At 36.4% G+C, this 15,257-nt stretch overlaps 1 protein-coding gene across 2 annotated transcripts in view; it reads left to right on the top strand.

Annotated features, from left to right (window-relative positions):
- Tll1 (tolloid like 1) overlaps window positions 1–15,257 on the top strand; it is a 147,455-nt gene that overhangs the window by 115,935 nt on the left and 16,263 nt on the right. For both annotated transcript variants that reach the window (XM_070016520.1, XM_070016521.1), the window contains exons 13-17: window positions 2,655–2,850; window positions 4,775–4,900; window positions 6,950–7,110; window positions 8,708–8,888; window positions 11,573–11,698. In XM_070016520.1, coding sequence (XP_069872621.1) covers window positions 2,655–2,850; window positions 4,775–4,900; window positions 6,950–7,110; window positions 8,708–8,888; window positions 11,573–11,698 — 790 coding nt within the window. The remainder of the gene's footprint in view (window positions 1–2,654; window positions 2,851–4,774; window positions 4,901–6,949; window positions 7,111–8,707; window positions 8,889–11,572; window positions 11,699–15,257) is intronic.

The raw sequence follows: 15,257 nt of genomic DNA, 5'->3' as shown, positions 1-15,257 counted from the left end.
TGTAATGTAAGTGTAGACATGTAACATTTATATTTTGTTGCTATAGTATTTCAGTTAGCTGACTTTCTCAAGGTTTATCTCCAGGTTATCACATTTCAAAATAAGTATCATTTCATTGTATGTGTATCGTGTTTCATTTATCCATCTACTAGTAAGGACCTAAGATTGTTTCTGTTTTTTGGCTATTGTGAATCATGGTTTCAACATAGATATACTATGTATCTTCACTTATGTATAGATGTCTTATAGATCATAAGATATATGTATATAGTTCAAACTGCTGTACACCTTGTATATGTATGTTATATATTACATATATGAGTATAAGCAAAATGTGTACAGGCATGGGAAGATAGATAATAGATGAATGTAAAGTACGTAGATAGGTCTTGAGTTCGTGTTTGCTCCTATTTGATGGCAGGCTGCCCTCACTGGGAAAGCTCACATGTCAACCCTGACTACAAAGATCTGAACACTTTATGAATGTGGCTACATTTAGTTGCTTCTCAGTAGGAGCCCCTCGCCCCTTCCATGGTTCCCATGAACAGCTATTTAGCACTCCTCGCTTCTCTCTCATCTTTGTACTTGTATCTACTTCCAGTTTCATTAATATCAGTTTTCTGCAGAGCTGGCTATCATTTTCACTGTGTTCTGTATGTGCATCTGAGGTTTGTTTATATTATGATAAATTCACCGCATTCATCTATGGTTTATGCTCTGGTTCCCTTAGGGTCTGTAATAAATCAGCATTGTTATTATCAGAACATACTCATTATATGTGTCATTGGACATGGCATTGTATCCAACTTCCAATTCTGAACGGTGTCCGCATTTTACCTCGAGGAAACGGCTTTTTTCTTTTCTTTTTCTTCTGTTTTTTGTTTTGGTCGACCATTGACTTTCTCATTCCTTTTCTCATGTAGCTTAAAATTATTGGCCTACCATCAATGGACTTGATTTGCTTTTTTTTTTAAAATGGAAGTTAAAACTTCAACCATATTTATTTCTATCTATCGTATATATTGGCTAAGGAGGTAATCTGATGTCCCTGGAGAAAATGCTGCACATATGATATAAAATGAAATAGCTCACACTTTCTTTTAGGCTCACTATCATTTCTCTGGGTCATGCATATGTACTTGATGAAATATAACTGTAATTAGCAGTGGAGGAGCAGATTCATTATGAAGCTATTTTATCCCAGATTAAACTGGAAAAGCACCTAAACAGGCCATTGCTCAGATATCTAGGATTGGTATAGAAATAATATCTTTGGACTCTTTTTTTTTTTTTGCCAGTCCTGGGCTTGAACTCAGGGCCTGGGCACTGTCCCTGAGCTTCTTTTGCTCAAGGCTAGCACTCTACCACTTGAGCCACAGCACCACTTTTGGCTTTTTCTGTGCATGTGGTACTGAGGAATCGAACCCAGGGCCTCATGTATGCTACGCAAGCACTTTGCCACTAAGCCACATTCCCAGTGGGAGAAAAACAAAGGAGGGGGTAACAATGCTCGACAAGAAATGTATTCATTACCTTACTGATGTAGCTGTGGCCTCTCTGTACAGCATCTTTACAAGAAAATAGAATATAAAAAGAAATAATACCTTTGGAATTGTCATACTCTGTATATATGAGATGTTTTTCACTTTCTAAGGAATTCCACAATAGTTGCAGCCACCTGTGAAAAAGTTTACATTTCTCCTATGACCACCCAGACATTTACATATTATGCAAATACTTTGTACTCCATAAATGGGAAATAACTAAATTAATTCTAAAATAGTTTATTTTTATGCATTTTACCCATGAAGTAGTTTTACATCATGTACCTTCCAATTTTAACTAAGTATTAATCAGTCAAAATACTGCAAACTGAAATTAAACTGATATATTTGATATGAACAAGGCAATATCAATTTTTAAATTTTAGTCATGAAGTAATGTAAATGTTTTGGTTTCATTTCCAATAATGCCTATCTAATTTTCTTCCTTTTTAGTAAAATAACTTTTTAAAGCAATAATCTTAAAATAGAAATTTAATTCCCTCTATAGAGGGAATTAACTCATCTCACTTTTATGTTAGCATTGACTTTACTTTGAAGGAATGCATGTTTCTCCAGGACCTCTCTCTTTCTCTACCTATCTATTTGTTGTTAGTCATGGGGCTTGAGCTCTGGACCTGGGCTCTCTTCCTGAGCTCTTCAGCTCAAGGTGAGTGGTCTACCACTTGAGCCACAGCACCACTACCAATTTTCTGGTGGTTAATGGGAGATAAGAGTCTCATGGATGTTCCTGCCCAGGCTGGCTTTGCACTGGGATCCTCAGATCTCAGCTTCCTGAGTAGTTAAGATAACAGGCATGATCCACTGGCACCCAGCAATCCTCTCATTTTTATTCTCTCAAGGAGTTACAGTTATAAGTATGAGCCCGTGATACCTGACACATAAATTCTTTTAATAATCAAAAAGTCCTTTGCCCAGGTGCAGTAGGAGTGCACCATGTGTACACCCATGAGCAACACCCATGTGTACTTACTCGCTATGTCACTTTTTTATTAACAAGTCACAACTGTGACAATGAGAGTACACAATAATCTTCTTGTAAAAATTATTTTCATTAATTAGTGAGATGTTCATGCATCTGTCCTGCTGTAGATCGAAAGACATGACAACTGTGCGTATGACTACCTGGAAGTTCGAGATGGGACCAGTGAAAATAGCCCTTTGATAGGGCGTTTCTGTGGCTATGATAAGCCTGAAGATATAAGATCTACCTCCAACACTTTGTGGATGAAGTTCGTTTCTGACGGAACTGTGAACAAGGCAGGGTTTGCAGCTAACTTCTTTAAAGGTAATTTCCAAGAGTTCACAAATGAGAGATTTTTCTTGGTTAAGATTAAATGTGTTGTTTAGCTTCAAATCAGGAGAAAACAGAGTTGAAGATGATTGGAAGTAGAAATAGTCCCTGTTCAGGGATCTTTGGGCGGCAGGGGACGGGGGGATGTTTTCATGGCAGAACTTAGGAGAAAATACTAGAATTTGAATTCTAGTATTCTAGGGCAGGAAATCAAGGTTCTCTATCATCTTTTTTGTTTTGGTATGAAATAGTCAAAACTAACAAAGGAGTTACCGATAGGGACAACACAGTCTTCACAGACAAAAGGGAATTTACTGGCATAGAATTGCTCAGTTTACTTCCAGGTGCTGTCATTGTCCATGCGTCTCCCATGAAGTAGCATCCCCTACACTGGAAATAACATGGCCTCTTCAGCAGAATATCCCCATGCCTAAAACATCCTTTATTCACACAGCATTATTGCTTTAGTTTTGAATTATTTCAACTTATTCTCATGTCCCATGTTTGGTGTGTATTACCCAAATTAAATGATGGACATTTTAGTGCAGCTAGTGACATCAGCTCATATTTAAGAAACTGACACTTCTATTAAGGGTATGGTTGTTGCATAAAACTTTCCTGAGTGAAGCAACGTTTTCTCTCTACTGATCTTTCAAGAATATGTGCTGTATTTAATTTGTGCCTGTCCAAGTCCAGTGATAGATATCTCAATATTTTCATCCTATAAAAAATCAACTAGTATAAGCCAGCAGCTGGCAACTCATTCTTGTAATCCTAGCTACTCAGGAAGCTGAGATCTGAGGATGGTGGTTCAAAGTAAGCCTAGGCAGAAAAGTCCAGAGATTCTTATCTCTTGTTAAGGAGCACAAAGCTGAAAGTAGAGGCTTGGTTCAAGTGCCAGCTTTGAACAAAAATGCCGGGAGAAAGTGTGAAGCCTTGAGTTCAAGTACAAATAGATAGGCAGACAGAAAAACAGACAGACAGAAACACATACACAAACACATCAACTGTATAATGAATTTCTCTGAGAATATAATTGATGGATTCATATAAGTTGAAATTGTATGAACTCATTGAAATAGATGTTGACATGTTTACAGTTTTCTGCATGCCTTCTATTCCACAGTAGGTACTTACACAATTGGTTTTTAAAATGTTTAGTGTTGCTGATGTATTATTTCTTTAGAGATATTATAGTGCCTATTTATAATATATTTTTTCTGAAAAATGCAATTATGGAGTACTTTGTCATATACATATATGTATCAATACAAATACATATATATGTATATGTATGAATATATAGTCATACTCATTTAAACTTTATATACACTTATAAAATATTGAATTATTACATATTCAGGATTGAATGTCTATAGGTAAAGCACCAATTACTATAATTTAAAGAACCAGTCAGTTGCTTGTGCTTTAAATATTTTTACAGTTAATATCTTATCAAATCTACTTCTCATAATGAAATGTCTTTAAAATCACTCTGTGCATTTAGTTCTAGGGAGAGAAGTCAAGGTTTCATGCATAATAAAAATGTGCTCTGCCCCTGAGCTATATCTCCAACCTCTAAAACCAATTTTTGAGAAGTATCTGGGAAACTCTATTTTGTAATCAGCAGATGAAACAGTTTTTCCCCCATTTTAAGTCTTTCTTTTGATTTTTTTCCCCAGCATTCTTAGGTTACAGTAACTTAAATTCTTACATGACATCCACCATCCATCCATCCATCCATCCATCCATCCATCCATCCATCCATCCATCCATCCATCCAGACACATTGTTCCTCTTTCTTTGCTGTGGAAATGAGAAAGGAATACCCTCTCTTTTATTTAGAGCCATGAAGTATTCTATTTTCTAAATTTACAACTCTTTCCAAATAAACGACTCTTGTTCATCACTTTGGTAGAGGAAGACGAATGTGCCAAGCCTGACCGTGGAGGGTGTGAGCAGCGCTGTCTGAACACACTGGGCAGTTACCAGTGTGCCTGTGAGCCTGGCTACGAGCTGGGAGCTGACCGGAGGAGCTGCGAAGGTAGGACCCACGCCTGCCAGAAACCCCTCCTCCTCCTTTACATTCTCATTCTGTCTGTCTGTCTGTCTGTCTGTCTGTCTGTCTGTCTGTCTTCCTCTCTGGCTCCACTATAACATGTTTTCTTAGCTAGTAAGTCTCCTGAAAATGAGCATCTTGTTATCTATTGTGGCCGTGCATCAGTGGCAAAGGCATTAAAATGATTTGCTTAACCGGAAAATCCCATCTGCCACCTCTTTCTTGACTTAAAAAATACACTCTTGCTATTTCTTTCCAAAAGTTTGAACAAACTCCTGTTAGGCTTTCAAAAGTGTCCATCTCATGTATTATACTACTAATCTTACCTGTAGAGTGGGCATATTCATGGAGGAAATAAAGTATGTCTGAAAAGAGGGCACTGATTTAAAGAAAATTATAATGAAACATTATATAATTGTTGCGATTGTTAGCATTATTTCACAGTGGTAAAATTGAACCCATATATACTAGGCAAGCAATATCTCTGGCCCAAAATGACTAACTTATGTGTGGCCCTCTCGAAATAAATATTTTACTTTAAGTCACTTATTCATCAAAAATGGTAAAAGTGAATATGCAATTTGTTTTCTTTGTACATTTATAAGGAACAGATATATACACATATGTATGTATGCATATATCTATCTATCTATCTATCATTTGTTTATACACAAAGACAGGGACTAATTTTTTTATTGTGAAAATACTGTACAGAGGGGTTACAATTACATGGACAAGATAATAAGTACATTTCTTATCAAGCATTGTAGCCTCCTCCTTTGTTTTCCCTTCCCATCCCTTTCAATCCTCCCCATCCCTCCACCCAATCCCCCCCACACACACCAAAGTTGTAAAGTTGGTTTTCGACATAACGACTTGTACATCTCATTGTTGCAATGGGTCCACCTGTATCCCTATTTAAACGATTTGTTTTTCCCCTTCCCCTCCACAAAGTATACCGACATCAAATATAGTGAAAGCAGGGGTTATACTGTGGGGGAGGGACATACAAAGCAACAAAGAAATAATCTTATAAATGTGTGGAGACTAATTATTTAAGGTGGTATTGGACTCCATAGGAATTAATTATGAATTGCATACAATATGTGTTCTAGCCACCTGATTTACTTTGGGATACTGTCAATTTTTCTATTACAAATAATGTAGAAAAGGAAAGTAAAAAGTAGTTTTTAAAAATACACAGGACAAGCTGGGTGCTGGTGGCACATGCTTGTAATCCTAGCTACTCAGGAGGCTGAGAACTGAGGATTGCAGTTCAAAGCCAGCCCAGGCAGGAAAGTCCGTGGGACTCTTATCTCCAGTAAACTACTAAGAAAACCAGGAGTGGTGCTGTGGCTCAAGTGGTAGAGCTCAGCTCTCCATGAGCTGAAGAGCTGAGGGGCAGCACCCAGGCCCAGAGTTCAAGCCCACACTAGTACACAGGGGGAAAAAAAACTAGTTGCTAAAGTGTTTTGTGTTAAATTTGTTCATTTTTACCATAATTTATCTTGCCTGATAGTTCAGACAACTTGATGCTATTTGTGATTTGGGAATAAGTAAGTGATTTTGATCTTTCCATATAAGATTATGCTATGGTGCATGTCTGTGTATAGATGTAGTATGTATGCATGTACAGATATCTGTTTCCCTGTCTCTCTGTCTCCTTCTCCCTCAGTCTTTTCCATATATATTCTTTAAGTATTGCAGCTGCTTTATCAGTTTTCATAAAAATTATATTTTCTCTGTATTCTGCAGTAGCCAAGGTATTATAAAATATTTTATAATCAATTAAAAGATAAGGAAGTGAGACAGAGTGCCAAATTTTAATGGGATTGAAAGTGTTGCTCAGTCATATGGTTATTTGTTCCAAAGCTATATGTTTCAAGTGGGATATGATGATTAAAATAGCTGTTAAAACTAAAGAATCTGGAGGGCCATGTTCAGTTGAAATTTAGTGTGAGATGTGTGGCTGTCAATAGCAGGTTCACAGAAAGGAATTTGTCAAGAGCACCTTTCTCTCCTCTTTCCTTCTAGCCGCTTGTGGAGGACTTCTGACCAAACTCAACGGCACGATCACCACTCCTGGGTGGCCTAAAGAGTACCCTCCAAATAAAAACTGCGTGTGGCAGGTGGTTGCACCAATCCAATACAGGATTTCTGTGAAGTTCGAGTTTTTTGAATTGGAAGGCAATGAAGTAAGTGAACAGCAGATAGGTTTTTTGGTCAGGTTTTGGGACTCTATAAAGGCAAAATGGCGAACTTGAAAGAGAAAAGAAAGGAAAAGGGAAAGAAGGAGAGAGGAGATGGAGGGAGGGAGGGAAGAAGGAAGAAAGGGAGAAGGGAGAATGTCAAGCATTAGTGTAGACATCTTTCTTTTTCTACTTTCTTTGTTCATGAGTTGATATAATGCATAATATAGGATGAGGAGGAAAAGTTTGCATTCAGGAGGAAAGAAGGTGGATGGAGCTTTGTGTTCTAGAAGCATTACTCTTAAAATAGTGATCATGAGAGCTACAAGGGCCCTTTTGCAAACATTGTTAACATGTATGAAATCTTTGATTTCTGCATAGAAAGCCAGTACAGATACTATGTATTTCATAGTTGGATAATTTACCTATGGGACACAACCTGATTTATCTAATACTAGATTAAAATGAAAACTTCATATTTTTCCTCAGCATGACAATGCTAAAGGAAAGTCAGTGGTAAAGTCACATGTATTCTTAAATATTTATGTAATAAGGTCATTCATGCAAGGTGATTTTTTTAATTTAATTTTATTTTATTTGTGAACATACTGTACAGAGGAGTTACAATTACGTGGTCAGGATAATGCGTACATTTCTTACCAAGCATTGCAGCCTCCTCCTTTGTTTACCCTTCACATCCCTTCCCAGCCTCCCCCCTCCCCATGCAAGGTGATTTTTAAAGTACTCTATTAGAAATTTAGAGAAGTGTGTTGCAGAAACATCCATTAGTTTCATAGAATTGCTGAAGAGTACTTGTCATATTAGTGTGTTACAGAGAAATCAGATAACTATACTTCATTTTGTTATCAATTCCTGCCTTTATTTCCTGGAATAGAATTTGTATTTATTTGCAACCTCGAGTCCTCTAGATTATGTTCTCAAGACCTAGCACCAGAAAGGAAGAAATATCAGGTTTTTTTTTAACATTTTGAAAGACAAAAGATCTTTTAAAATTAAATACCAAGGGTATGCCTTTAATTTTTTAAAATTGTTTTCCACATTTTAATTAGAGTCAATTAGTTGTACGAGGGAGTTTCATCTGACATATTCATCTATGCCTTGATCAGACTCACCTCCTGTGTCTCTCCATTCTTTCTCTTTCCAAAACTTTGGAAGTTCCTCATGGTGAGATTCTGATCAGAGCACTGCGTTTATGGGACCTAGCACTGGATGAACCCAAACTCTACACTGCCAGTCACCGTAGTGCTACTGTGAGAAGTGTAAATTTGAATAAAGTATTTAAAAAATGGAACTTTAGTTTAATAGAAGTGTTACTTCTATTACTCGTGCTTGTTTTGTACACTCATAGACCAGTGTCATGGCATGACTGTCAGTGTTAAGCTATCCATGGCAAGTTCAGAAGATAGCAACAATAAATTTCTCCTCTACTAGAGCTTGCATGCTTTGGGGCTCATCATCAAACCCTTCTATTTTTTTTTCTTTACCTGTTAATTCCAGTCTGACTACCATGAAGGTAAAAGAAGGTAAAATATGGCATGTGTTTCACAAATACCTGTCAGTCCTCTGGTACTCTTCAATCTAGGTTTGCAAATATGATTTTGTGGAGATCTGGAGTGGACTTGCTTCTGAGTCTAAATTGCATGGCAAGTTCTGTGGTGCAGAGGTCCCGGATGTCATTACCTCTCAGTTCAACAACATGAGGATTGAGTTCAAATCTGACAACACTGTATCCAAGAAGGGCTTCAAGGCACATTTCTTCTCGGGTAAGTCTGTTGTTACAATGTGTGTTGGACAATGTCTCCGTGAACTGGCTTTCATTGTTGCCATCTTGTCTTCAGAGTTTTCTCTAAATGTATCTTGGAGGTACATAAAAGATATGACTACTTGCTCTAGGTTTAAGCATTTGTTTTACTTACTATTATACCTGACATTAATAAAGGAGTCCTGAAGTCATGTAGCTCTTACGTAAAATGCAGTATTCTGAGAAGATCTACAAATAACAAGCATAAGTTTCTTTATAGCCATGACAGGTAGCTATGTATAATTATACCAGGCATCCAAAACCTAGCAGATTCTTAAACATAATTTTTTTTTGTTTTGGAAAACATACACTTATTTTAGCAACATATCTCTTCTTTTTCACCCTCCTTTTGCCACATACTTTTTATCCTAATAGCAATAAATAATCACAGTATCATATCTTGCTTTGTTATGGTAGGAAATGAAATTATGATTTTAATGAAAATAACACCTGAGATGTGTTCAACAATTTTTATTTATATATTTGGAAAAATTTAACCAACTCAAAGTAAAATTTCTCATGGAAGCTAAATTTTGATATGTATCCCCCATTTTGCAAAACAGAGAAATAGGAGCAAAAAGTCTTTATTTTCTCATATTCAGAGTCATTCTTTATCAAAGCATGACTCTGAAATGCTAAAAATATACAAACTTTTAATAAACATTAGTAGAGTAGCCAATTCTGCCTTTTTAACCAGCAAGCATTTAAAGCAACTACACTGCAATGATGCTCTAACATTAGGCAATTTGGATTGAGTTAACTCTATGTCCATTTACTCCAATTCTTCTGTGTTGAAAATTAATGAGATTTAGGGTTAGTTTGGAGTTTTAAGAATGATCGAAGTCAATGCTTCACTCATTCCATTGTGATCTGAGTCAGACACAAAAGTGAACTGGACATACAATGGAATCTGCTTCCTTGTTCTGGTCCCTTCTTTCTCCCAAATTTAATTACCTCTCAAAATTTCTCAGGCTTTCACTGAAGATTTACGTTAATCGAAGTGGAATTTTAATACCCTATTCTAAAAACGGGGAGACTTTGCTAGAGACTATTTTATAAATATGACGTGTTTTGCATATTTTCATTTATTTAAAAATAATGAGGTGAATAAATTGAAATAATGAGGTGAATAAATCTTATCAAAAATGATTCAGGGTATTTTTTGTGTTTCCTTTATCATACCTTTTACTTTAAAATTACTTACAAGGTAAATACTGTACTCCAATGTATGATTAAAGACACTGAAAACTATAAAAATTCATTTTCTGTTATTTTTTGACATCAGGATAAGCTTTCTGAAATATAAAGGACATTTGATTTTATTTATTTGTGTTGTAAGAACAGTCTTATTGAAGTATAAATTATGCTTCTTTAATTCTTCTAACACACCTTCATTCTTCTGCCTGTATGTGTTTGATATATTCTGATATCTCAATGCATGAATATCACTTTTTGCATATGTGTGCTGTATGTAATTAGAGAAGTAGAAAAATGGACACATCTTTAAATGTTCCTATTAGATCATTTCTTTCAAATACCTTTTAAAATTTATATTGATAAAAAAAAGAACCATTGGCTTAATTAAAAAAGCAAACGTAGCACACCTGGTGTGTCACTGTGGGCTCACTCATTCTCAATATAAAAAAAAAATCAGCTGACAGTGTAAAGCCTCCAATGTAACTTTGCTGTGTCCACTTCATTCCCTTTGTGGGAATAATGTCGTCTAAGTGAAATGCCTTTGTATGTGGATCAGGAGCAAGCTGCCCTTTGACTTCATAGAATATGCCAGCAAGGATGACAGCTCAGGGACTTGGGTGATAGCTGTGGCTATCAATAAGCTATCAATTAATTACCCATTAACCTAGCTTGGCTTTTTTCTCCAGTAATAAATTTTCTAGGTATTTCTTAAAACTAATATTGCCTTTTCTAAACACTGGATGGTGTTCTATTAGTGGATTTAGTCTATCAGAAATTGATTTGCTTACAATATATAAATTAAGTGTGATCTTTAGCATGGTCTAATGATATGTTTCATTGCCTTGGAATATTTCAGCCAATCTACCTTCATTCATGCTTAGTAAATGTGTAAAGTTAATGAAAAATATCAATGATAGGAATGACGGAAATAATCACATACAGATCTTGAAAACAATTTTAGCCTTTGTTGTCATATGATGATATACATCTATATATACATCTCTCTCTCTCTCTCTCTCTCTCTATATATATATATATATACGTACACAGAAAGAAGGATTTTAATCTAAGTTAATGATATTTCTTGCCTTTATTTGACATTTCAAAATTATTTTTAAGAATAGAAACAGAAGTGTTTGGAATTATTTGGCAAAAGATTAGTTCATTTTTCCTTATGTCCTCAAAAAAAAAAAAACGTTCTACATCATCACAGGAATGAAAGTGGATTACAAGTTGATCCATTAAGAGATGGAAACTTAACGACACAATCCAAGGCTCCAAGCTCAATAAGGACAGGAGAGAACTTCAACACCTTACACCTGTGTTTGTTGAATGCAGGGAAGGGAGAAAATCGTGTTTTAGTGTACCTTTTGCCAGTATTCACCACATGATGTTTTCTTTGCTTTTGAAGCTACTGACTAAAGAGTGGGGGGTTCATTTCTTTGCCAGACAAAGATGAATGCTCTAAGGATAATGGCGGATGTCAGCACGAATGTGTCAACACCATGGGCAGTTACATGTGTCAGTGTCGGAATGGCTTCGTGCTGCATGAGAACAAACATGACTGCAAAGAAGGTAGGGGAACACAGGACTTTCCTTGACATCTCTGATTTCATGTGGTTGGAGTAAAGCTTGGCTCTCGAGCAGAATTAATTGCTTCATCATTATTAATCTTATATGAATTCGCTGAATGAATACTAATTATGTGAATAAATCTTAACAAGGCTAAAGACAAAAAATAGTGTATAACATGCAAAGATGTAAGCTGTTTCATGGAGATGTTATTGTATCATCTAAAGCATTTTACACTTTCACAGGGTGGCAGTAGAATTACTACAGATTGAGAAGCTGCGATGATCCTTGGGTCATTCTAGATCAGATCCGATAAGGCTAATTTTTGGAAAAATGTCTTCCATTTGATGTGATAGCCATCTGTTCTTGTAGCTGTGTGACATGTGAGGAACCTCTTAAATACCAGTAGCATCCTGCTCAAACGTCTACCAAAGTGAAGACCGTTGTCATTGGTAGCTACTGTGCCATGTAAAGATTTAACTCAGGATTTTGGAGAAAAAAAAATCCAAACAAAACCCCACAGCATATTAGTAGCACAAAATTAGCCAACATATTTTGATCCCAGTGCCTTATAAATCTTCAGGTTTTTTTTTTTAATACAAAGCTTTTACTCTTCTTGGGTACTATGGGTTGGAAGTGAAAAACGTAATTATTCAGATCTTATTTGTTCTTTTGAGAGTGTGCTCTAGAATTTCCTGATTAGACTGGATATATGCCTGTCTTGAATGGAATTTTCTTTCCTTTCTTTCTTTCTTTCTTTCTTTCTTTCTTTCTTTCTTTCTTTCTTTCTTTCTTTCTTTCTTTCTTTCTTTCTTTCTTTTCTTTCTTTTCTTTCCTTTCTTTCTTTCTTTCTTTCTTTCTTTCTTTCTTTCTTTCTTTCTTTCTTTCTTTCTTTCTTTCTTTCTTTCTTTCTTTCTTTCTTTCTTTCTTTCTTTCTTTCTTTCTTTCTTTCTTTCTTTCTTTCTTTCTTTCTTTCTTTCGTTGTGAGACTTGAACGCTGGGCCTGGGCACTGTTCCTTAGCTCTTTAGCTCAAGGCAAGCACTTCACCACTTGAGCTACAGCACTACTTCCTGGAAATTTCTGAAGAGAGCTTTTTGTATGTAACTTCAGTGTTTGTAGACTGGAGAGACCTAACTAAAATGTCAGGTAGTAAATTTTTGCATATACCTTGAAGACATAAAGAACCTTCTGAATTAACCTCCTTGCATTCAGTTATGCTCAGATAGGATTTTCCTTTTACATTGGGATAATGGCATTGTGTGAAATCATACACAAGCAGGAATGTTTCTTTCTCCACTTTCATATAGGATATTTGCAACTTCATGAGATATGCTATTAAATAAATAGTTTGGGATAACAGGTGCAGTTGTTATTGCAGACTGGAAAGCAAGAAATACCCAGGAAAAAAACCCCAAAGAAGCCTGTACTGATTTGTACCTAGTCTACGTATAGATAGCTATGTAATCAATAAATTTATCATCTATATAGCTACATAATCAATCTATCATCTATCTATCTGTCTGTCTGTCTATCTATCTATCTATCTATCTATCTATCTATCTATCTATCTATCTATCTCTGTCTGTCTATCTACCTATCTACCTACCTATCTATCTATCTATCTATCTATCTATCTATCTATCTATCTATCTATCTATCTACCTACCTACCTACCTACCTACCTACCTACCATGGTTTACCAGTAACAAATATGTCTTTATATGTCCAGAAATAGTTTTGTAAAAATTTTCCTTCTAAATAGAATGATGTTCAGGTAGCCTTAATATTGTCTCTCTCTCTCTGTCTCTGTCTCTCTCTGTCTCTCTGTCTCTCTGTTTCTGTCTGTCTCTCTCTGTCTTTCTCTGTCTCTGTCTCTCTGTCTCTGTCTCTCTTACTTCCTCCTTTTGGAAGTACTGTAGTTTGGACTCAAGAACTTTCAGGTTAGATGAATGGAAGAAAGAATTTAGAAGAAAGAATTATTCGATCTTCTTTGAGAGTCTGCTATGAAATCTTCTACTTAAAACAGATACATAGCTATTTTTGAAAGGAAAATGCTTAATGATGATTTAAAACTTGCTAGTTATAAGTGGCAGGTATGAAAGCAAAACCACTTCTGTACTAGAACACTATTTTAAGACAAGCATCAACCAGAGCCCTGTAGTTGCACAGATTGTTTGACACAGTCAAAATGAGTACCAATACAATCTAGTTCAACAGATACAATCTAGCTCAACAACAGAGGATCAATGGACTAAGAAAAGCAAAGAAAGAGTCATTAGACCAGATATTAATAGGTTTATGGAGAATTGTGAGGAGAAAATTGTGAGGAATGGGGGGAGGGAAAGGGAGAGAAGGGAATATAACCAAGACCTAAATTCAAAGAGAGGAAAAGAATAGAAGGAAAGGACAAGAGAGATAAAGAAAAAAGGAAAAAAGAAAAATTAAAAATGAAACTTTAAAAAATTAAGTATAGCCGGGCGCTGGTGGCTCTCGCCTGTAATCCTAGCTACTCAGGAGGCTGAGATCTGAGGATCGCGGTTCAAAGCCAGCCCGGGCAGGAGAGACTCCTATCTCCAATAAACCACCAGAAAACCGGAAGTGGCGCTGTAGCTCAAGTGGTAGAGCATTCGCCTTGAGCTGAAGAGCTGAAGGACAGCGCCCAGACCCAGAGTTCAAGCCCCACGACCGACAAAAAAAAAAAAATTAAGTATAAAGCTGGGCACTGGTGTGTTGAAAATACACTTTACAACTTTTGTGGGGGGCGGGGAAGAGGTGTTAGAGAGGTTGGGAGGTGGAGGGAAGGGATGATAGGGGAAAAACAGAAAAGGAGGTAACAATGCTGGATAGGAAATGTACTTATTACCTTACTCTTGTAACTGTAACTCCTCTGTACAGTATCTTTACAATAAAAAATATGTACAAACAAAATAAGTGGCGGGGGCTCTACCACTTGTGCCCTTTTTTTCTTTGTTTGTAGGTTGGGTCCTGAATTTTTCGTTTCGGCATGATTCTGATCATGAACCATAGTCTTCTTAAACTACACTTTCTATGTAACTGTGATTACGGATCTGAACCAACACACCCAGCTTGTTTTTGAGATAGAAGTTTCTCTAATGTTTTGCCCAGGGACAGACAGGAGCCACCAGGCCTGGCTCAACATCATTCATTCATTTGTTCATTTATTGCCAGGAAAAGGGTTGAATTTTCTTTTATGTGTGCTGTAGAACACACACACACACACACCATGCACAGTTCAGCTGCAAGTATCTTCACCTTGCTGCAGGCTGTTGTAGATCCTGAAAACTCTGCATTTAATGTGACAGGACAAATGTAGGGAATCAAAAAAACCCTTGTTATGACTCAATCCAGAATTCTTACCATGATAAAATTCACTAATGTTGCAGGGCTGTGGATTGAACCAAATCTGCTTGCAGGCTCGGCAAGCACTGTGCCACTAAGCTCTGGGCCTAGTCTTTTAAGGTCATTATTTTGTTAGGTAATCCTCATTTGTTTGGTAGGAGCTAAGTTTCATCTTTGTTTCTCTCTCTTTCTCTCTTTCAT

Source organism: Dipodomys merriami, unplaced genomic scaffold, assembly GCF_024711535.1.
Source record: "Dipodomys merriami isolate MVZ:Mamm:240054 unplaced genomic scaffold, mDipMer1.0.p SCAF_12, whole genome shotgun sequence".
Classification (NCBI taxonomy): domain Eukaryota; kingdom Metazoa; phylum Chordata; class Mammalia; order Rodentia; family Heteromyidae; genus Dipodomys; species Dipodomys merriami.
Note: the sequence above shows the minus strand (reverse complement) of the source record. Positions and strands in the feature narration are given on the sequence as shown.